The sequence below is a fragment of the Aricia agestis genome, chromosome 3, assembly GCF_905147365.1.
Source record: "Aricia agestis chromosome 3, ilAriAges1.1, whole genome shotgun sequence".
Lineage (NCBI taxonomy): Eukaryota > Metazoa > Arthropoda > Insecta > Lepidoptera > Lycaenidae > Aricia > Aricia agestis.
The window spans coordinates 21,116,704-21,141,275 of NC_056408.1; the positions used below are offsets into that span (position 1 = coordinate 21,116,704).

The 24,572-nt window shown below is 37.6% G+C and overlaps 1 protein-coding gene across 1 annotated transcript; it reads left to right on the forward strand.

Moving 5' to 3' along the window:
- The first annotated feature begins 13,640 nt into the window (after positions 1 to 13,640).
- On the forward strand, positions 13,641 to 20,842 carry LOC121740386 (serine hydrolase-like protein 2). The gene is made up of 7 exons (XM_042133074.1): positions 13,641 to 13,947; positions 14,139 to 14,255; positions 14,672 to 14,824; positions 17,466 to 17,568; positions 17,823 to 17,910; positions 18,717 to 18,814; positions 20,476 to 20,842. The coding sequence occupies exons 1-7, from the start codon at positions 13,893 to 13,895 to the stop codon at positions 20,783 to 20,785; spliced, it is 924 nt and encodes a 307-aa protein (XP_041989008.1). The 5' UTR covers positions 13,641 to 13,892; the 3' UTR covers positions 20,786 to 20,842.
- The last annotated feature ends 3,730 nt before the right edge of the window (positions 20,843 to 24,572 follow it).

The following is a 24,572-nucleotide window of genomic DNA, read 5'->3' on the forward strand; positions in this document are numbered from 1 at the left end:
ACACGGTAGAGAAGTTGCTTGGTAGATTTAACATTAATCTCGTGGATGCCTCCCATCCACGGGGCCTTGGGCGGATTAAGTAACCAAGTTATATTTTGAGCTGAGAGTTTATGGGAAATGGCGTCATTATTGTCATTGAGAAATTGTTGAACTTCTAGGAGCTGATTCCTAGCACCTACATAGTTTGTGCCGCAATCGGAACGTATTAAAACGGGAACACCGCGACGTGAGCAAAATCTTTGTAACGTGGCAATAAATGCGTCTGTAGAAAGTGCGGATACGGGTTCCAAGTGAACCGCCTTTGTAGTGAGACAAACGAATATACAAAAGTAACCTTTTATTAACTTAGCATTTCGTAGTTGACTCGATTTAAGTAAAAATGGACCGGTGAAGTCTGTTGACACGTGACTAAATACGGGCTGAGGTATAACTCTGTCGGCTGGAAGGTCAGCCATGACAGGCATTTCGGGCTGAGCGCGACAACGGAAACATCTTATACATTTATACGTTTTATGTCGAATGATGCGGCGTGCTGATAATATCCAGAATTGTTGACGTAATATAGCGTGTAATGTATCGGTGCCAGGGTGACAATGAATACGATGATAGTGATCGATGATAAGGTCTGTGAGCGGACTAGAACTAGGCAGAATGAATGGATGCTGTGTATCGTATGTGAGTTCCGAGCGAGTGAGTCTACCACCTACTCGAAGGAGACCGTCCTGCATAAAAGGTGATAATCGTTGTAACCTAACTGTGCAGAGTTTGTTAATTTGCAGGCGGTGAATGTCTTCTGCGAATGAGTTCTGTTGAACAGAGCGGATCCAGAAGAGCAGAGCTTGTCTACGTTCATTTACAGTTAGCGGACCTAGTTCTCGCGAGTGTGTAGGTAATTTACAGTTAGAAATAAATCGTCGCATGTACGCTGTGACACCGATAAGTTTATCTAATGAGCTGAATCGTGTAAGAAGATCACTATCTATACCGGGGATTGTGAAATGACATGGAACTTGTTTAGGTTTGAGTCCAGGTAATTCCTGTCGAGTGTGAGCTGAAGGCATCTTGGGCCAGGTATCCTCTGGCAGTTTGAGCCAAGGAGGAGACCACCATAAACTATGCGAAAGAAGAGAATGTGCTGAGATTCCTCTGCTGGCACAATCAGCAGAGTTTAAATGTGTAGGTACATGACGCCAGATGAGTGAGAGAGAGTTATTAGTAATTTTGGTTACTCTGTTAGCTTCAAATGTTTGTAAACGATGAGTAGGAGTTTTAATCCACGCGAGTACAATGGTGCTGTCTGACCAACAGACGTGTTGAGATATTGTGAGATGAGCGGAGAGATGTTGAGAGACACGAGACATGAGTTGAGATAAAAGTGTAGCCGCGGATAATTCTAATTTAGGAATTGTGAGTTTATTTTTAATAGGGGCTACCTTAGATTTAGCTATTATGAGCTGAACGTTAGCTGATCCATCGTGATTTAATTCGTGTAAATATACGACTGCAGCAAAACCATTTTCTGAGGCGTCTGCGAAACCGTGAAGTGAGTATGTAGAAGTTAATTTGTGCGGAGCTACGTGTCTGGGAAAATGTATGTTTGAGATGTGCGGAAGATCGTGAGAAATGCGCTGCCAGTCTTGTGTAATGTTATCTGGAGTGGGGTCGTCCCAATCCAATTTGAGCAACCACAATTTTTGTAGAAGTAATTTCGCGCGGAATATGACAGGAGTGATCCAACCGTTTGGATCATAAAGAGAAGCTACAGTGCTGAGTATGGATCGTTTCGTTATGTGAGGAATTGGCGGTAGTGAAACGTGATATGTAAATTCATCAGACTGCGGAATCCATCTAATACCTAAAACCTTAACAGAGGGAGAATCTGAGCTGATGTCAAAGTCCTTAGGCATTTCGCATTGATCATCTGGGAAACGTTGTAAGAGTTGAGGAGTGTTTGATTTCCATTTACTGAGCTGAAAACCACCAAGCGATAATAAATTAATGAGCTGAGATTGGAGAGCTGAAGCTTCTTCTATGGAGTCATGACCACAGAGAATATCATCTACGAATATGGAGTTACGTAATACATGAGCAGCTTGGGGATAGCGATGACCTTCATCATCAGCTAGTTGTAATAATGTGCGGATAGCATGATAAGGACTTGAACGTAATCCGTATGTAACAGTATTGAGCGCATATGTGAGTAAAGGTCGATCAGGAGACGATCTCCAGAGTATGAGCTGATAATGACGTTGATCTGGATTGATAATAATATTTCTAAACATCATTTTTATATCTGTGGTAAAGACTACACGATGTGTCCTGAATGTCAGAATTATATCGACAATATCACGCTGAAGGGCGGGGCCTGTATGTAGGCAATCATTAAGGCTGACACCATTGGATGACTTACAACTGCCATCGAATACTGTGCGGAGTTTATCAGTACCTGATTTAAATATACCATGATGAGGAATATAATAATGAGGTTTATGGGTAAAAGTAGAAGGATGACAAGGTGTCATGTGGCCTAAGTTTATGTATTCGTTCATAAATTCTATGTATTTTGAGCGGAATGAATGGTCGGATTGCAATCGCTTTTCTAAGTTGAGAAATCTACGGAGAGCAATAGCATGTGTACTACCTAATTGCGGAGCATTCGATAAAAATGGAAGAGTTACGATATAACGTCCCGATCGGTTACGAGTAGTAGTTGAGCGGAATAAGTCTTCACATTGTTCATGTAATGGGTTTGAGTGAGTTGGACGCGGCTGGGGTTCTTCTGACTCCCAGAATCGTTCTAGACTTTTATTTATATCTTGATGAGAATGAGAATGAGCAGAATGAGCGGATTGGGCGGAATGAGTCGAATGAGCGATATGAGCGGAGTTAACTTGAACTACTGAGTTATCATATAATTGTTCAATGGGACCTATGAGTGCAAAATCAAAAATCGTGCCGAAGGCTATGGGCTTCCCCGGGCCCAAAGTCACCTTAGTACCATCTAACACATGGCCTAAAACATCTGAGCCTAAAATGAGATCGATGGGCGCAGGAGTATGATAATTGTTATCCGCTAACAGAATAAGCTGACTTTCCGAGTCATGTACTACATCGGGAATTTTTTGCATAGGTAGGTAACCTGTGACATCCTTCAAAATATGAGCGGAAGTTGTGATAGAAGGCGTGTCACTACGTGTGGGCCGAAAAGTAATCGAAACATGACCTTTAGAATTTTGTATGTGCTGATCTCCAACGCCTGTAATTTTTAATGAGCAATGTTTCGGTTGTAAATTAAGTGTTTTTACTAAGCGTTGAGTAATTAAAGTTATCATACTACCACAATCAAGTAATGCGCGTGCTTTATGATAGTTACCATATTTATCTGAAATTTTCAAAACAACTATAGGTAATAATATGGGAGTTTGTAATGAGTTATTATTATGCTGAGTAGTATTAACTTGAGCGGAATCATTATGAGCTGAATTATGAGCTGAGTTATGAGCGGATTTATGATGAGAAAAATTATTATTTAAATTATTGGGCTGATTTTCTAACTCTGAATGCTCCGTGATGGTAGGTAGTCATTGTTTGTTATTATTATTATTATGAGGCGAAGATGAACGCGACTGATTAAATGTAGATGGTTGATAATGAACTATCGTATGGTTTGTGTTAGATGTGTAGGTATGAGCATTATTATTATCACGACGACGGGGCTGCGCGCGCAGGTGAGCGGGAAGTAAATGAGCTGATGATGTTGGCGAGCGTGGTGCATCATGACGATGAAGAGAAGTGTGATGATTAGGACTACCACAATCCTTACAGACACCAGTCGACCTACATTCGTTTTCGTAGTGCGGACCTAAACATTTACGACATCTACCTTTTGACTCGATAAAGTCCCAACGTCCTTGAATGGGCTGATGGTTATACTTGGGACAAGCTATTAATTTGTGCTCTGTGGACCTACAATATGGGCAGTAAAACTTAGATTTAAAACTGGCTTGAGCTGAGTATACGTGCTGAACTTGTCGGGGGGGAGAGGGGGGTGCATAGTGTTGGCGAGAATGAGATGGAGCTGGGCTGACATGCGGGGTACGCATGGTATGTGCTGAAGGCGAGCGCTGATACGCGGGGCTTATGGGTCTAAAGCGGAGACTGCGCGGAGAGCGGGGGGAGGGGGGTTGTTGACGGCAAGGTCCCGCTTGACCTTGAGACTCAGCGCACGCTGGCGTCGGACATTCTGTCTCGATGCAGCGCGCGTGCTCTTCTAAAAAAGAGATTAAATTATCTAATGTGGGCAGGACATCAGAGGCGCCGTATCTCCTCTCGAATAATGTGCGGAGCTCCCCCTGTAGTTTACGGACTACAATTGAAACAAAAACATAATTGCTGTCCATAGGCAAGTTTAAATTTTTTAATGCGCTTTGAGCTGAGATGAGCGGAGTGAGAAAAGTAGCTCGGATACTCGAGCGTATATGAATGTTGGGCAGACCGAGTATAATATCGACAAACCTGTCGATCAACACGCGACGGTTTTCATATCGACGCATTAGTATGTCGAGCGCAACACTATAATTCTCATTAGTGATTTTTAGATGAGAAACCATGGATAATGCCTCCCCCGACAGGCATGAGAGCAGGTAATGTAATTTAACCGCGTCCGACAACGTTGCCATGTCGTCCATCAGACTACGGAAAATCGTAATAAAAGAAGGCCATTCTTCAACCAACGAATTAAACTTCGGAAGCTCAATTTTAGGCAAAACGGAAGAAGTGAGCTGAGGAGTCTCCGAAGTACTTTGTGTATTTTCCGCCGCCGTTAAAATAAAATAATAGTCCGAAATCGCACTGTCGTAATTGGACGTATATAGTTTTTCGTTATCTTGGGATAAGTTTGGGTCGTCTAGAATCTCATGATAAATATTTTCTAACCTTGTTTTTTGATAGGGGACTTCCTTAAGACGCGCATTAAATTCCTTTCTTAATGTTTGAGAAGACTCCTTGGAGTCGCCACTAGAAAGTGCTGTCGCAATTTCTTTGAGCCGACTGAAAGCTTTGACGGCCTCTCTGAAAACGGCAGCTTGCGATTTAGTAGGCATGCTAGTGTAAAGGAACCTTAACGAGCTGATAAAAATGTATATAAGTAGTTAATAAACTATGTTGAAAAAATAGTAAAGTGGTATAGTAATGTGCTGAGTTAGTATAATATCTGAATTTTAACGCAAGTATAACTCGGTAACAGCAATATTATGTAATGAGCGGAGACATAAAACGTTTAAATGCGATACCTAAGACGCTTGTTATTGTAATAGTTATTAAAAACAATTAACAGATGTTTCTTATCGGAGCAGAGGTGCTGAGGTATGCGCGCGCGGCGAAAGATCGATCGCAGTAAGGCGAGTAATTAAGTCGAAGTACCTAAGTGCTAAGTTAACAAAAACAACTGTAAATATTTCAATGAGCTGAACAATAATAACACTTAATGTAATAGGCACAAACTATGTGATGTATGAAAGTTTCTTTGTTCCTACAACCCGACGGAATTATGTTGAAGATATTTTTATATTGGTGTTTGGGCTGAAATATATTCGGGAATTTAATTTAAATGCAATATAGACGCAATATATTGGCTGAAAATAATGCGATTACAATTATACAATAAGATGATAGGGGATTAAATTACCTATGCAAATTATTATCTATTTAATATGGCGGACGAACAAAATCGTATTTGGCAAACTTTGCAAAAATATTGCCGTAAGGGGGTAAAAAATGGGCGGAGGCTACTTTATTCGATAGAATATTAGTAATAAAATGGGATTCTAATAAGATTAGGCAGAAATATGAGCAGAATGAACTGTAGTTTTAATTTTCGCCGGGCGGGGCATTAAAGCGGGTGGGTGAAAAAAATATATTCCTAGGCTCGCTATGGACCAGGGAGTGTGCTGAAAGGCTCGAAATGACCAGAAAGGTCACTGGACGGCTCGAAAGGACCAGAAAGGTCACTGGACGGCTCGAAGGACCAGAAAATGTAGGGGCGAGGACCCCTACACTACAACGTTGGGCAGAAAGGAAACTGGGGTTACCTGGTGGCTGAGGTAGCTGGGTAGATGGGCAGATGGGCTGATAGGGCTGATGTGCTGATGCTCGTAGTCACACGACACTGTCACCTTCTATTTCACTGAGCTGAGGATTTATCGCGAATCACGGGAACGGCTAGCCGATATTTTTCATATGTAACGATCGCGCGCCGGTAATGGACTGTGTCGAACTTGCGTCAAACGTATGACAGCTGACAGCGCAGACTCATGCGCAGTGTTGCCAACTGCCACATTCGTCGCGCTAAAGTTTGGCGCGAACACCTCCATCTGACACTTTACCATTTGCTCCCACATCAACCATCATAAATTCATAGCTAGAGTTTACTATAGACATAAAGACAATGCTATAGGATTGCTTATAGTTATAATAGTATGATCCTGAATTAGCTGGCTTCTGAATATTTATATGTTTGCCATCAACACTGCCTATACAATGAGGGAAATTCCATCGATTTTGGAATCCTTCGGCAACTCTGCACCACTCTTCCGATGATCTGGGAACCTAAAAACAAAATTAATTAATTTAATAATGCACTCATTGGTTTCTATTACAGGAGGTCACGGAAAAAGTGTCTACTAACTCTCCTACTACAAACACAACTCGGAAGAAACAAAAAAAGTCCAACGACGATGATTTTTTATCATTAGCCATGAATTATTTTAAGAGACCAGAGAGTGACACCGATATTATCGCGAAGGGTTGGGCAATGAAACTTAACAGATTAAGTCCCCTTCAACGACGGTTTGCAGAAAAAATAATAAATGACGTTCTTTTTGAAGCAGAAATGAATACATTAACGCGAGATGGAGTTATTTTCATATCATCAACTCCAGATACACATTTTTCGTCTCCGGTTGATTCAGACATCCCTCCTGTTGATTCTCAGTCATTGCCTAGATTTAGTCCATGTAATAGCCTATCTACTACTACATCAGATTCTGCATCTAAACAACCAGTGATCTTGGAGCGGTCCTCTACATCAAGTGTTTCATACACATCAGCTGTTCCATCCTCTGTAAATAACCCAAGCTCAAGGGGTTCACGCACATTGGTTGTTTCGACTGCAATTAACAGTCCTACAAAAAACGTTTCACATACAACAATCCCGTCCCGTAATGACACTGTGCTTGGCGGTTCGCTTACTCCGTCTCTAACTTCATCTCCGAATCAGTATGACTATGTAGCTTACCAATCACCACCATCACAAAACCAACCTTATACTATGACGCAATATGTGATTCAAGAACCTTGTCTAAACAAGTCGTATCCTATTAATAATCCTGGCCCAAGCAGTTCAAACACATCGCTTGTTTCGAATGCTTTTAATCAGCCTACTCAAAAAAAATCTTCTAGAACAGAGAATGAATGTACTGGAGTTGAATCGACTTTGCAGCTAGCAACATATTTACAAAATTTTAATTCATTAAAAAAAAAAAATCACAATATTATTTTTCGTTTATAATACCTCCGAGTGTGCACGGAGCTATAGCACAAGTAATTTATTTTAAATCCTCTAGATCCATACCTGATACTAGATATCTAAGTGTCACACTTAGTCTTTGATTTACAGGTATTGCCTGTCGCATTACAGTATCCTGCTTCTCAATTCTAGGTCTTATTAAATATAGCAAATACTCGTACGTTGCTTCATCCATTCTTAGGAAGTTTTTAAAATCATCTGGTTCTGTATCAACAAGCGCTCTTTGTAAATGTTCGTGCGTAAATCGGTGCCTTAAGAGGATTCCACACCGCCGTTTTTCCATACAAACGCTGTCCCCTGTTTCGTCCCTGGATAATGCCGGTAGAGTTATAATTTTTTTCCTGAATATCTATGGCCACTATTAGCATGTCCCTATGTTTTCTTTTTTTTCATAATTTTATTAATAAAAAAAGATAAGAACGTCCAAAAACCCAAAAAAATGGCAAGATTTTCCCCTGTGTTTAAACACCCAGAAAACAAAATTGGCTAAAATATACAAAAAAAATAAAACATAGGAACACTGCTCAAGCCTTGCTTTAATTCCTAATGAAAAAAGTACTTAAATCGGTTAAGTTTTGGAGAAGGAATTAGCGGACAACGAATCGAAGATTTTCTGTTCTTTTATTAGAACTTTTGTCGTATTGTCTCTATCGCGCTCTGCGGTGGGAGACTTGAGATTGGTGAGACAGCAATACATTTTCAAACACCTATTTTCAATTTCTCTCGCCCCTGGTGTATCCTCTTAACAAGTACCACTCTTTTGACCATCGCCTTGTTCTATTTTTTTTCTTTTTACGCAGCATAACAGCTGTCATTACAAGAAAAAATGCATCTGTCTTTGACAAAATATACTGATCCATAGCGACAAAGATGACCTTCTCACCGTAGGCCATAGACTTGTCTGATATAAAATGAATTATCATGCTGCATGATGAAAAATGAGCGTTCATCATGCAGCATGTAATTCACGTAAATGAATGGTCATGCTGAATTACCGTGTACGGGGTACTTTAGGACCGTCAAAATGTAAAGGACGTAGCTATGTTTAGAATAAAATTTATTTATAAGTACACATCAAAAGAATGGAAAATTACAACTTTTTAATTACGAACAATAATCGCTTTAGAAATTTAAAATAAATCTAAACCACATCCTTTGCATTTAGGCGTATTTAAAAAATTCAATGAACTTATGTACACAGTACAACTAATTAAAAATCAAAACCACCCACCTCTAAATCTTATTATCTTGTTTACACTAAAAGTCTCAGTGCTAAAAGTACTTTTGTTAAAACTGCAATCCGTTTCGATCTTGAGTTTTTACACATTGTTTTTAAGTTTGAGCACAACTCTGTCACTTTTAACCTCGTCAGACGCATATTCGATACACGATTTTAGGTCTTCGAGGCCGGCTGAAAAAATTTATCGCGATTGCCCTGCAGGTTTAATTGCTTTCAAAGTTTCCCATACAGAAAACATATTCATTTTTCTCAATGTTTGAATATTTAAATTTTTTTCAACTGAAGCGCAAATGAAACTCGGACGTTGATAAACTTTTGGTACGATTCGGTATCGCGCTAACGTTTTGACAGCTAGTTGAGACGTTACTGAACCTTAGCACAAGCGCAAACGCTGGCAAAACAAAAAGTTGATACAATTCTACTTCTACTCGCACGTTTCTGAAACGTTTCATTATTTTGGTGTCTCAAATTGACAAAAATGAATGGAAAAATATAACATAAGCTATAATCAAATTATAATATTATGTATAAGCGTATGTTTTACTTCAAAGCTGTAAAATAACACTACGGACTATTTGAGTTTGTTAAAAAGTGAATTGAATTTTGACATTACTTCTTTACGTAAATGTTTTCCGCTCCCCAAAACACTTTTGTCACAAGTCACAACTCACAAGTTGTGACTTGTGACAAAAGTCAACACTTAAGTATGGCGTTTGTAAAATATCTAAGTAAAACAATATTAAGAATTCACCTACGTAAATTAAAAACTCCAAATAACATTCATATTTCATAACACTTCACTCGTGTCATATTCATCCCTATTTATCTAAATTAAGGAGCCATCTACCCTCCATAATGTAAATAAACAATTTGTCAATTGACCAATTAACGCATCGGAAAAAATTTGTTCATATTTAAGGCAATCAAAATTAAATCAGAAGGGCGCTGATTGGTCCGCTGCAATGTCTGTCTAAAGGTCAAACGTTGTGCTTCGTTCGAGTTCCATCTAAGTTTGAGTTACGGTTGGAACATTAGCACGATACTGAAATTTGTATTTTGTTCAGACGCAGCAGAACCAAACCGTAAGTGAACCACAACCAAAGCAAATGTGAACCTGAATTGAAACGTTTTAAAAAGTTGCTTGTAGAACAATTGTCTATACTGTTGTAATTGTCTAACCAGTTGTGGGTTTCTCGGATCAGGAACTCGGTGTTTCGTGGTAGAGTTTCTTCAGATGCATGAGTAATAGCCAACTGTAAAGAATGACACCGTACTAATACTAGATTATTATTGCCAGTTTCAGATTTCAGAAGGCTGTGCACGCCGTTGTTGACACCAATCATAGAAGAAGCATTGTCGGTTCCAATCCCTATTATTTTTTTTATATTTAAATTTAATAATGTAAATAGGGTCTTTAGTCCATTGACTATAGCAATGGCTGTCCCGTTCTCAATTTCAACCAAACCTAACAATGTTGTTATTGCTTTTTGTCCGGCTATAGTACCTAATTGTCGTACTAAGAACTTTTGTGACTGATATGTCCGTAGCTTCGTCTATTAATATGCTAAACTTTGCATCTCCCACATCTTTTATGAATTCAAATACAAAATGCGGTGCCAAGACTTTATTTATAATATTGCTACATTTGGTTCTATGTAACTTCATGTTCTCTGTACTTTTATTGTCTGAAAATGTCTTTTTGCACAAATCCGATAGGTGATCCACGGTTAAAATTGCTGTAAAATAAAAAGTGCAAGGTTTCCTTCCGCTTCCGAAATTCTTTTGTTTCTCATTTACTAAAATGTAGTTCAAAGGAAACTAAGCAAAAGTGGTCCGTGAACCAATACACATACTGTTGATTTGATGTATTATTGTAGGGATACCTCAACTACATTCTTGTGCAAAGAGGAATCAAAATCTAAGTAATCTAAGTAATCTAATTATTTTTTCAAAACTGCGTATTTTTAGGGTTTCGTAGTCAACAAGGAACGCTTATAGTTTCGGTCTGTCCGTCTGTCTGTCTGTCTGACGTTTTGCTCAAAGACTATAGAACTAACAAAGCTGTAATTCAGCATGAATGAACATAATTTATTAATGGTGCCGACAAAATGGTATATAAAATATTAAAAAAATATTCTTTATATGGGACACATCAAGCGGGGATGATTTTTTTTTCGCGCCCACCCCACCGTGTGCGGTATCGTTCGATAGATTTTTTAAAAATATTACGAGTATGCAAAAATCATTTTCCGATTTAGGGATCTATTTGTGAAATATGAAGTTTTAAAGTCGAAAAAATCTTTTGAGACCAGTGTCCCCCCGTCTATCAGCTAAACGGTTGCTTCTGGAAATGTGAAACAATTCACGAAAGTAGGAAATATGCTGAATTTAAAAGGAAAGTTATCACGGCTATAAGTTATTGAGTATAGTCGATCAAAAAAAAAATGTATTCGGCGAAGTATAAAGGATTTTTTCTTTTTGAACATAACTGAGATGATGTTATTAGTAGTGTAAAACACGTTATAAATGTATAATATTCATTGACTATACAAAAAGTATAAAAAACTAGTGGTACTACGGAACCCTGTATTGCGCGTGGCCCGACACGCACTTGGCCGGTTTTTAAGTAGGAAATATGCTGAATTTAAAAGGAAAATTATCACGGCTAAGAAGACTTTATAAGTTATTGAGTCGATCAAAAAAAATAAAAAATGTATTCGGCGAAGTATAAAGGAATTTTTCGTTCAAATTCCTTTGAACGTAAGGGTCAATTTATACTAGCGCAGAGTCGAAGCGCATCGAAGCGAATTATTGAAACTGAACATAACAAATTCAACCTTAACGCACTTCAAAGCGTTAACGAACTTTATTACTTCTCAGAATTTAAAAAGGCGCGCGAATTCGTGTGAATAAGCCCGACCAACCTTGATTGGCCTCTCAGAAGTAATGTATACGTTACGCTGTGGAGTTAAGGTTGAATTTTCTGTGTTAAGTTTTTGGGAATTCGCTTCGCTTCGACTCTGCGCTATTATAAATTGACTCTAACTGAGATGATGTTGTTAGTAGTGTAAAACACGTTATAAATGTATAATATTCATTGACTATACAAAAAGTATCAAAAATTAGCGGTACTACGGAACTCTAAATTGCCATTAATTGACACGCCACTACACGGTTTTTTACTGTATTTATAATATTATGTAATAATAATAATAATAACGTTTATTCAACAATATGACACAGAATTACACTACAATAATAAATTACACGTTACAATACAAAGAAAGGAAATTAAAAACATCACATACGCAAAAGACACAAAATTATAAAAAAAGAGAAAATAAAAAAGAAAGAATAAGTCATGAGACACGGTGATAAGACAGTGCAGAGAAAATAATAAGACGTAATAATAGGTACTTACAGTAAAAAATACTCGACTAAAACGTTTTTCAAACAAAAAGTAGCAAAATAATGGTAATCTTATTTATTTATTTTTTCAAAACTGCCGGGTTAGATTTTGATGCCTCTTTGCACAAGGATGATGTTGAAGTAAGTATATCTACAATTTTACAACAATACATCAACGGTATTTTTTTTATGAAATAAGGGGGCAAACGAGCAAATGGGTCACCTGATGGAAAACAACTTCCGTCGCTCATGGGCACTCTCAGCATCGGAAGAGCTGCAGGTGCGTTGCCGGTCTTTTAAGAGGGAATAGGGTAATAGGGGAGGGTAGGGAAGGGAATAGGAGAGGGTTGGGAAGGGAATAGGGTAGGGGATTGGGCCTCCGGTAAACTCACTCACTCGGCGAAACACAGCGCAAGCGCTGTTTCACGCCGGTTTTCTGTGAGAACGTGATATTTCTCCGGTCGAGCCGACCCATTCTTGCCGAAGCATAGCTCTCCCACGTATAAACGGTTAAAAAACGTATAATTGGTTCACGGATCACTTCCCATACAAATGTGCCCAGTCTCCTTTGGTTTTTATTATCATACTAGACGTTCTGCGCGGCTTAGCCCGCGTAGATTAGATATTTTACAGACAAATTAGTCCACAAAAAAATAGCCTATGATCCTTCACGTTGTCTAATTATCTGTGCCAAATAATAAAAAAATTGCTCCAGTAGTTCGTAAGATAAGGCCTTTCAAATATTTTCCCCCGTTTTTGCCATATTTTCCTCTGTTTCTTAGCTCCTATTCGTCTTAGCGTAATATAGCCTATCTGCCTTCCTTGATAAATGGGCTATGTAACACTGAAACTACTGGTCCGATTTGAAAATTAGCGCGTTGAAACTTGAAACAAACAAACTCTTCCGCTTTATAATATTATATAAGTACAGATTATTATTTTCCGGTAAGCAATAATTTTTTTGGTTTATTTTTCTTTAATGGGATAGCAAAATGAAAATACTTTGGTTATAATTTTACATTAAAATGCTAGTATGATGTTGGTGATAATTCACTAATTTTGGTAATCGTTTACTACTTTTGGTATAATAACGATTTATTGGGAGTCATTTCGCATAAATAGAACAGCGAGGTGTTAAATCTTTGGTGATCATTTTACATTAAAATGCTAGTATAATGTCGGTGATCATTTACTATTTTTGGTTTTACAATGATTTATTTGGAGTCATTTTACATAAATAGGATAGCGAGATGTTAAATCTAATCAGTTAATAAGTCATATTCGATACTAAAAATTGTTTTCCCGCCATTTTCTTGACAGTGGCGGCTAGCCATAGTTATATAGCCGAAGCGCCATAATAAAGAAAAAAAGAAGCAAAGAAGAAGAAGAAGAAGTATTTTATATCAAAACATCTCATAGATTTATCAATTTTAATTTCTGTGCAAGAATTACCACTAAGAAATTTAATTAAATAAGTAAATTGAAGTTTTGAGCACAGTAGTTAAAGTTTAATAATCATCGTAATGTACATTTTTATTAGCTGCGTTTATTAAATTTATGAAACAATTATCGACATTTTATCACCCTTTTTATAACCCCAGTACTTTTACTGGCTTTTCTGCAATATTTTTGTTGTGACTAATCATATCTAAATCAATAATGGTCCTGTATGAAAAGGAATGGTTTATTGAAGCACCCTGGGGAAGAATTTGTGGTATTGTATTGATTCAACTAATGTGCTTGCTAGTTGTGTACTTTGTACCTTAATGAATGTTAATTATAAAACCATGGCACAGCTTTATCTAATTATAATCGGTAATTCACAAATATGAGTACTTACTAGCTTCTTTGTATTTCCATTTACTTCTTTATTTCTGAAAATGAAAATCCAAGTTTTTTTTTTAGTTATAGCATGGGGAAACTGCTTAGACCCACCTGTACTGGTCTGCCATGGACACCTGGACTCAGCTGCAAGCTTCCGGCCACTTATAAAACTACTTCCTAAACAGTTTTATTACATTGGTAAATATGTGTCATACAAAGTTTGTTATACTTACAATGAGGGTTTTTGAATATTTCCCTATTCTGTTGAACAACTTACTTTTTTTTTAAATGTATCCTGCAACCTCTATCTAGATATCTGTTTATTCAAACAATAGTCTAGTGCGATGTGCGATTGTCATCTGGAGTATTGTCTTCAGCAAAGATGTGCATCCAGTGAGCACAATCTCATCTATTCTCTACAGAAGTAATAACTTACATGAGTATTTTTTTTTAAATATATCTCTTTACTGCCTAGAAAATTGTAAGAAATCCTATAATTACTGTATACTCATAGTGTGCAAATGTATGAGGAGTAGATAAGAACTGAAACTGGCCACCAAAACCGGTGTGGAAGTTATTATTATTATTAGATAAGAACTGTAATATTATTCCAGGTATGGAGTACCCTGGGTCTGGGCGCTCTGACCATATGCCACCAGGTCTGATGATGAGCAGCCATGATCTCATGTACAGCATGCATGTGGTCATCAAACACTTTAGATGGGACACATTTGTTCTACTTGGACATTCCATGGGCAGTTTTCTTGGTCAGTATGAGAAACTTAATAGGCCATATTACAACTTTTAAGTATACTGGATCAACAGTGGCCAACACGCGGCCCACGGGCCACATGCTGCCCGCCGTCTGTTACCTTGTGGCCCGCAGAGCCGAGCACATTTTTTTAAAGTAACAAAGTTAATACTAAAATTACCACCTATATATACCTAACTACTATAAAAAGCAAACTAAACACTTCATTTCTTTTACTTTTAAAATCAACACATGCTTTATCTACATAAAGTGGGGCTGACTTTAAAATAACGTACTGAGCGCATGACGGGTGTTTTTTAGCTAATTACAGTAAAATTTTTGTTCTAAGCTCTAAGTTCTGGTGGCTAAATGGCCCGGGGTAAAATTCTACTTCTGAATTTTGGCCTAAGTGAGGAAAAAGTTGGCCACCCTTGTACTAGATGTTGCCTGAAACTTCATTCTGCAAAAAAAAAGTTTACCCTTTGATCAACATCTGATATTTTAACCCTACAGTCGTCGCGCTTGGAAAAAGAATGTAAGTGGTCGCATGGATTACATAAATCCATTTTAAACTAAGAATAAAACGAGAGTGTAGTAATCAATTTGGTTTATTATACTTAAAAACGTAGTAACATAGAGTATTATTTATTATTTAAATGAATATTACTTAAAATATAACTATATGTACGTAAAACAAAACAAAAATTTTCTCCTCATTTTAATATAAAAATGGCACTTTAGTGATTTTTGCTGTAACCTCCTATGAGTTCATCCATATCAAGGCAAGTGAAACTAGAAACTCACGTCTAGTAATCTTCTCGAAATTTTTGTTCGCTGTATACACGCATAGCGCATTCAGTGCACTCAGATTGAGCAAATCATAAAATACTGTTACTGGCCATCGTCTAGAATTTCTAGACACATCATAAAGAGAACATATCTTGTCCACCTGATCAACATCGTTTTTTGTCCGGTTATAATAAGTGATAATTTCAGGTTTTCGTTCATCACCTGTGCTGTTATCAATTGCTGTATCATTATGCATTGTAGACATCATGATCACAACTTTATTTGGTTTTGCTACGTAGGATGCCATTGTGCACGGACTATGAAAAACCAAATTTTGAGCTGTATAATGGGTTTCCTCTTGCTATCCGAAATTCTCTTGGCACTTCTCTTTTATCTTTTCTCACCGTAGCAACCATTGTAGTCTGGTTTCAAAAGGTCTTTTAGCGACATCAAGCGATGATAACCAGTTGTCCATCGTGATATTTATATTTCGACCAAAAACAGGTTGTGTAACTCTCATCACTACTTCACTACGTTCATTACTCAGACGATAAGGTCCGTTAGGCTGCTGTCCAGCATGTATTTCTAAATTATATGTGTACGGATAATGAACATCGACAAGTGCAAATACTTTTATGCCATATTTTGCAGGCTTATTAGGAATATATTGTCGGAAAGAGCATCGCCCTCTGAAAGCCAACAGCTGCTCATCTAATGTCATTTCTGCGCTTGGGATGAAGTACTCTTTACAATTGGCAATAAACAAATCGAAAATTTCTCGTATTGGTGCCAATTTATCAATCGTAGCGCGGATATTGCGATCAAAAATATCATCAAAGCGTACTGCGTAAATTTCTTAAAAGAAATTCAAATCTTTGCAAAGACATTGTTAAATAAATTGCGTCGATCCCAGTGTGGTTTCTATGTTCAAATATTTGTTTACAGTTGGTCCGGTTTAATTTCAAAGCACCACACATATACAAAATCCCAAAAAATGCCTTTATTTCAAGAAGATCCGTCAATTTAGCGTCTCTCTCTCTTCCGTACTTGGTCCTGACAGATTCAATTTTGATATTGGTGTATTTGACAATTAGATCAATCATATTATCATGTAAATAGAGAGATAAACAGTCTTCAACAGTTGTTTTCTGCCGTGCCATACCTTTGGGTCCAGGAGGCACAAAAACAATATTATGTCGACGAGTTCTTCCTCTATTAGATGGCGCAGTCATTGACCAGATAGTATTATCAACACCAACGTAATACTGATCAGCTACTGAGACAGAGTTATTTTCGGATACCTCATTTGGGATGTCTGCCTCCTGCTCAGACTCGGACTCGTAGTTCTGCTCCTCAACAAAGTCTTCTTCATCATCCGAGCTAGAAACATTGTCAGAATCTTGCCTTTCTTCAGAATCTTCATGAAGCCAAGCTTCAATTTGAGCAGCACGCTGTTGATCCATAGTGATTCTAAAATTAATTATTTTTATAAGAAATATGCATTATGCCAGTAATTTATTAACCTAAGTTAATTTAATATAGGTAGTATAAACTACTTCATGGGACTCCTGTTCGACAACCACACGCGATCGGCGCTCGCGCAGCACTGAGCGCATGCACCAACTATCCAGTGTAAAGTACACGGAGCGCCGAACGATGTCACTGCGTAGTTTTTCTGAAATACTTAGATTTGCAACGGTGAATTACTATTGTAATCCGCGCGACGACTCCAGGGTTAATAACATAAATATTTTTATTATAAACACAGATGGACATACATACACACTATTGCAATTATTATTAGCAATTTTATAGTTATCTTCTCAGCCACAGATTTGATATGTAATCACACCAACAACACATTTCAGGCAAGATGTATGTGCACGCTTATCCTGAGAAAGTCAGTCGTTTTGTGCAGCTGGATCCAATTGCGAGGGATCAGCATGTATCCCCGGATAAATTTGCAGACTGGTAACTTTTTGCTTTCTTAACTTTGTATTAAGTGTACATATGTACTATAGAAAAAATAACTCATAAGCAGAGAGACCTACGTTGATTGGTTGGGTTATATCAATTAACATCATTTGTTGGCTAGTCTTGATTCTTGACATAACCCAAACACATCACATAGGTCAGTCAAAGATTTATAGACAATGACATGAATTATGACTTGAATACACTCATAAGAAAAGTTTCCAAAAGTACAATCTTCAAAAATGTTTTAGGTACAAGAAGAAATTTATTGAGTACTTCGACAATTATGAATTGTACAACGCACCCCTGGAAACTGCACCTAAACATAAAAAAGAAACCGTAAGTTTATTAAAGTATATTACTTTTATTATCATTTAGAACTCGAGCCTTGGTGGCTTGACATAATAAACACTTTGTTTTACACTTTTATCATGCAAAATAGAAACTAAAGTGGCAGCTCATAGAAAAAGTTCTTGATTAGTTTAATTAGAATCTTCTAGAAGTACTACCACAGGAATTAATTCATAGACATAAGAAAAGCTACGCAATTTGTTCGTGTCAAGCCCAGACAGATTACGATTACGATAGTTAAACTATCAGGGCCTTAAGACCCTGTATTTTTTGATCGCCGTTATTTTATACATCAATTAAATCGAGTCAAAAAAACGAAACGCCCTAGATATATTCTTTGTCATTAATTCAGTACAAAAATTATCTGAAAATTCCAAATAATTTGGACATAGTAAGGCAATTTCGTTAAAAGAAGAGGTAACTTTGGAATTTTTTTCTATCGAGTGAAGTTCATGATATTGTGTAATGGAATATAAATTCCACTGTGTTAGATCCTTAACTAACACATTTTTTTTTCAGAATTTATATTAAGTACTATATTTTTATGTCTCCTGTCACTTTTAAATCTAGGAATACAGGGCCTTAAGACAGGATAGTTTAATTAGTAATTTCTGATTCATATTTAATTAAGGATATTGGTTAGGGATGTGGTCGCGAGTTCGCTTCGAACAGAAGTTCAACAACCTTGCTTAATAGTTATTTAAGTGTCCTTTGTCTGTATTTTTATATTTGTTACATCAGACTTTTTGACTTGTAGGTGAACCGATTTTGATGGTTTTTTTTTTACTTATCAGGTAATAGAGAAGCTAATGAGTTCTCGCGCTTTAAGTCGTGAGGCGGCTGAGGCGACGTTAGAGAGATGGTCGCAACCAGTTGGCAACGGATACATAAGGTACCTGCCCTCTTACTATTAAAGATAAACGGCGTATAAAGCTGATCGCACATTAGTCAACATCGTTTGCGGCGTACGCGTCGAACGCGCGCGTACGGTGCGGACAAATATGCGAGGTTTCACATCTTTTGACTTTTAATTCATCACGCCCCAAACGGTCACCGGTGACCGAGACACAATAGAAATTCGTTTTTCCACAATCGACGGGTTAATACAACATCAAAAAATGTGAAACCTCGATGATAAATGTATGATTTGATGATGATCACCTTAAGTCTGTTGCTGTCTTCGCCTGTCAAGTGACTATTATACTGTGCCAGACAAAGACCAGTTTACATTGTTTAGTTAATAATTAAACATATTCTATATGTTGTCGGTACTTATCGGTAAAATCAGAGAAGTAGATTCTTAGGCCGAGGGGGGGCCTACGTAGTTTCGTGGCGTTACATTAAACCCAGCCGACAGATAACAATGACGTTGGTCTGTCAACTGCCCAGGAATCAATTTCCTCAATGGTACAAGTGTGACGGCACGAGGCGTATTCCGTTCAACCAATCAGCGTGCAAGTTGATTTGTGATTTTCAAATGAAAATTGTTTCAGAATTAATTTGAAAGTAATATTTAAAGAATTATAATTATTACGTGTTGACTTACTCAGTAGTCAGTATGGAAACTTACCCGGTGTAAGGGGGGTATTACATTATCATATATATTGGATCATTTTTATGATCATATATAGGATCCGATATGATCATTTGATTATATATGCATATTACATTATCATATTTCATTGATCCTATTTTAAGTCATATGTGGTTTCAATAGCCAATGGAGAGCGCTAATGCTGACAGGTATTGACGTCAGGGTTACTAGATCTCAGAGAATTTGATTTGTCAAAAGACATCATCATTTTTAATATGGCTTGTTTTTTGTTATTTCAGCAAGATTATCCAAGTATATAATTAGAAAAATATTACATTACATTATTCCAATATATATGATAATCTAATATCCCCCTTAGGGGGATATTAAATTATCATATATATTGGATCCGAGATCATTGAGTCAATGATATTGGATAATGTAATATAGACATAATATGATTCATTTCTTCCTTGATCATAGATTTTTACATTTGCTGAGAGATTAGATCCAATACGGTCATATAAATAGGTGTTGCCAGTTATTTAATATAAAAAAGAGTTTTTAATTTCTTGTTCGTTAATATGTTTCAAATAATGTAATGTAATTATTTTTCTAATTATATACTTGGATAATCTTGCTGAAATACCAAAAAACAAGCCATATTAAAAATGACGATGTCTTTTGACACATCGAATTCTCTGAGATCTAGTAACCCTGACGTCAATACCTGTCAGCGTTAGCGCTCTCCATTGGCTATTGAAACCACATATGACGTAAAATAGGATCAATGAAATATGATAATGTAATAAGCAGATATGATCAAATGATCATATATATTGGATCCTATATATGATCATAGAAATGATAATGTAATACCCCCCTAAGAAACTCCCACAGTACCACAAAAAAAAAAGAAAAGAATATTACAATATTGAACTAGCAAACACATTTTCAAATTACGAATTAAAAAAATAATAATAATATTAGTATGAATAAATTATTATACACATTTTCAGGCTTACCTACGATCAAAGGAACAAAAACATCACTTATCCACCATTCTCCAAGGAATTCATAACGAGTAGAGACCTCAACAGTAAAGTTCCTACACTGGTGATAGCTTCAGCGGAAACCAAACAGCTCGGTGGATGCAGAGGCTATGAGTACTTGTTTGATGAAGCATCCTTCCCGAACAAAAACTATAGAGTCAGGGTTGTGGAAGGAAACCACGATGTGCATATCAATAATCCTGAATTGGTTGCCAAATATGTATCACCGTTTTTACTCGATGGTCTAAATGGGGTGGACTCTAGGTCAAAACTATAAGGGTACTGTTAAAATGATGTTTTGTATATAATAATAAAAAATATATGTCTTGTTAAAATATGTTATTTGATTTTTCCAATGTAGTTATAAGTTAAGAAAATATTGTATAGTTTAACCATTGTATAAATAATTTTATTAGTAAGTAGGTAAGTAGGAATAATTTCAAGAGGAGTCCACACCGCCGTTTTTCCATACATACGCTGTCCCCTGTTTCCTCCCTGGATAATGCCGGTAGAGTTATGATTTTTTTCCTGAATATCTATGGCCACTATTAGCATGTCCCTATGTTTTCTTTTTTTCATAATTTAATTATTAAAAAAGATAAGAACGTCCAAAAACCCAAAAAAATGGTCAGATTTTCCTCTGTGTTCAAACACCCAGAAAACAAAACTGGCTAGAATATACAAAAAAAATAAAACATAGGAACACAGCTCAAGCCTTGCTTTAATTCTTAATGAAAAAATTACTTAAATCGGTTAAGTTTTGGAAAAGGAATCAGCGGACAACGAATCAAAGATTTTCTGTTCTTTTATTAGAACTTTTGTCGTGTTATCTCTATCGCGCTCTGCGGTGGGAGACTTAAGATTGGTGAGACAGCAATACATTTTCAAATACCTATTTTCAATTTCTCTCGCCCCTGGTGTATCCTCTTAAACTCGGTCAGGGTAATGTGTCATACTTGTTTAGTTAGTTACCCTAATTTGTTGATTGAAATAAAGCAGGCGCCAGACATCTGGGCTTCAAAGTTTGAGCAAACTTTGCACAAATAGGAAAATGCCAGCAATTAATTTGCACAAATAGGCAAATGTCAGTGCCACACTTGGCGAATTTGCGTATTTGATCACATGTCTGGCGCCCGTCTTATAAATCTGGGGTACAGAGCAGTGGTGTTCCTAACGGCTATATTTTCTTAACACGCTATGTGGAATATGCTACATTTTTCAAGCGCGCTAGTTTTGACGCTACGTTATAAGGAATGATATCCCGATTCTTTCAAGCGCGCTAGTTTTGACGCTACATTATAAGGAATGAAATCCCGATTCTTTCAAGCGCGCTTGCTTTGACGCTATGTTACAACGAATTTCAAGCGCGCTAGTTTTGATGGTTTTGACGCTACGTTATATCGAATGAAATCTCCATTATTTCAAGCGCGCTAGTTCTAACGCTACGTTATATCGAATGAAATCGACTCGATTCTGGACGCGTTGTAAAGTTACCGACGTTATTGAAATTCTTTAATAATAATAATAATTTATTTGTTTATGTTATTACGTGTAAGACCTTCGAAAATTAGTAGATTTTCATATATTTATATTGATTCAAAGCTCTACAAAAGCCGAACTCTTAATTTTGGCCGGACACGCAATCAAAAAGCCTGACTGTGTCCGGCTTTATCCGCACGCCTGGCAACCCTAGACGGCCTAGACCCAGTGGTCTACACATAATATCTGGATCGGGTCATACATAGTTTATTACAAAAATATTAAATTAGATTCTAATAAAGTCAATTGTGTATAATGTAATTTTTTTAAAAGGTGCAATAATAATTCAAAAAACAAAATGTCCCATTGATAATTTAAACTTGTCCCTCTCTTTTTCATAATCCTACCTTACATAGGTACGATTTATCGGTGCGATATCTGAGTGCTGCATGATATTGTGAAGACGCTCTAATGATAAGAGTGTTTTTTGTTTTTTGGTGCGCTGTCGGAGTATGAACGGTCGTATGGACCATACGACCGTTCATACTCCAACTACAACAATACGACCATACGGTATGGTCGTATTGTTGTAGAGAACGAGGTAATATTATTTTTTTTACGAGTCATTCTTGTGTTTTTGTAAGTCCCATTGAGGTACTAATTACTATAGACTGGAGAGAGCCTTTATATCTGTGTATAAGCGTCAAAAAATGTGCTTCGAAATAATCGACAAATAGAAATATTCAAGAAAATAAACGCACACTACTTGTATGAAAATAAGCACAAAATGGCCACGCGATGACGGGCTAAGACTACATCTATAGTATAATACTTAATCTATGTGCGCACACTTGACCCATGCTTGACCCACAGGCCACAAGACTCTGTGTGTGTGTGTGTGCGCGTGTGTGTGTGTGTGTGTAATATACTCGTTACTGGCCATGATTAAATAGCTGATGGCCCCTCTTCAAGATGGGCCAACGCTGGGCAATCGAATGGATGGCTATGCAATGGTCGCAACAGGCCTCTACATGATGGCCGTGTTCAGTTGTGATCTAAACGTCGTTCAAGATGGACGTGTAAGCATTAGCCATTGCGGCAATGCAAAACGTGCATTTTTAATAATTTATGACTTCACCAGATGACCCGGTGAACTTCGTATCACCTTCCTCCTAATATGAACCTTCTCTTGAATTCTACGAATAATTATTTCGAGACTAAAATTAAAATAATGGTTTATGGTAGTGATGATGATGACAATGATGAATGTAATAATAGCATAATATGCTTTCCGTTCTTAAAACAACGCCGAAACTCCCAAAATTGTATCTTTAAAGAGTCAGGAGTTATGTACATATTATATAATGTAAAAGCTATAATAATTATTATAAACTTTCATTAAAATCTGTTCAGTAGTTTTGAGTAAAAGTGTAACAAAAGTAACAAACATCCATACAAACTTTCGGCTTTATCATATTAAATAAACTTTAATTCATTATGAGACCACGTACTCGTCATTTTGAATGAAATTCGTAAATTGTAATACGAATTACGACGTCCTTTTTTTTTTCTTTTTTTTTTGATGCGCAGGGGAAACCCATCATGGGTGCCCCGGGTTGGGTATGTGCCTCAGGTAGCTGAAGCACCCCGGGGGTATGTGGAACTCTTACCCACTAAAACCACCTGCGGTTTGCCTTCAGCCGTATACGGAGGGATATCCTGGATATGTCTAACACAGGACTCCCTCCACGACCGGCCGGTCTACCTCAAAAGGGACCGGACTTCCACCAAAGTTAGGGAACGCTTAGGCAAACTAAAGCGTTCCCCTCGGCGCCGGGACTAGCTAAGCCGGGCAGGTTCCCATCCTGACCCGGAGCCCCGTGGGACGGAAATTATTGGAGGTTCGCATAGCGACGCCTCCGCACTCCCGTCCTACGCCGGCGGAGCGGAACGGAGGATGGATTATCCTCTCTGTTCAAGTTGAACGAAACCGCCGCCTGCCAGGCCTCATCGCTCTCGAGCATGCAGCGTACTATGCTCGGGAGCGAGAGGTCACGAATTACGACGTCCTCAATCGACCGCGGTTAGGCACCGACTGTCGTATGACGTATCGCCAACGTGTAGAGGCGTACCACCATCGCTGGGCCATCATCCTTTGATGTGCGGCCGAAAAACCGACACCGCCGCCATTCCACGGCCAGCGCTGGCGCCATCGGCCATCCTATGCCACTACGTCCTCCACACGCTGGGCCATCATGATGGCCCACTACAGTGGCGTAGCGTGCCATCTCGGCGCCCGGAGCGGGAGACCCATTTTGCCGCCCCCATTCTACAGGGTGATTTTGAAATCTTAAACCAAATTTCAACAGTGGCTTCTACTCATGATACTGAAAACTTGCACAAAGAAAAAATTTTTTGGACAATAAAAAAATTTGAACTTTGTATGGAGATCGGTCAGCTGATATGTCAAGGCTCCATACAAAGTCCAATTTTTTTTTTTTCAGAATTCAGCAAAGTTGTAGAACAAAAGTTGTTCAGTATCATGAGTAAAAGCCACTGTTAAAATTTGGTTTACGATTTCAAAA

What these genes read in the sequence shown, in the direction of transcription:
- LOC121740386 (XM_042133074.1), top strand. Translation starts at nt 13,893, where the DNA reads ATGGTCCTGTATGAAAAGGAATGGTTTATTGAAGCACCCTGGGGAAGA. An exon ending in TTCCATGGGCAGTTTTCTTG is followed by an intron (nt 14,825 to 17,465) that starts GTCAGTATGAGA and finishes AACACATTTCAG; the next exon opens with GCAAGATGTATGTGCACGCT. An exon ending in GTTGGCAACGGATACATAAG is followed by an intron (nt 18,815 to 20,475) that starts GTACCTGCCCTC and finishes ACACATTTTCAG; the next exon opens with GCTTACCTACGATCAAAGGA.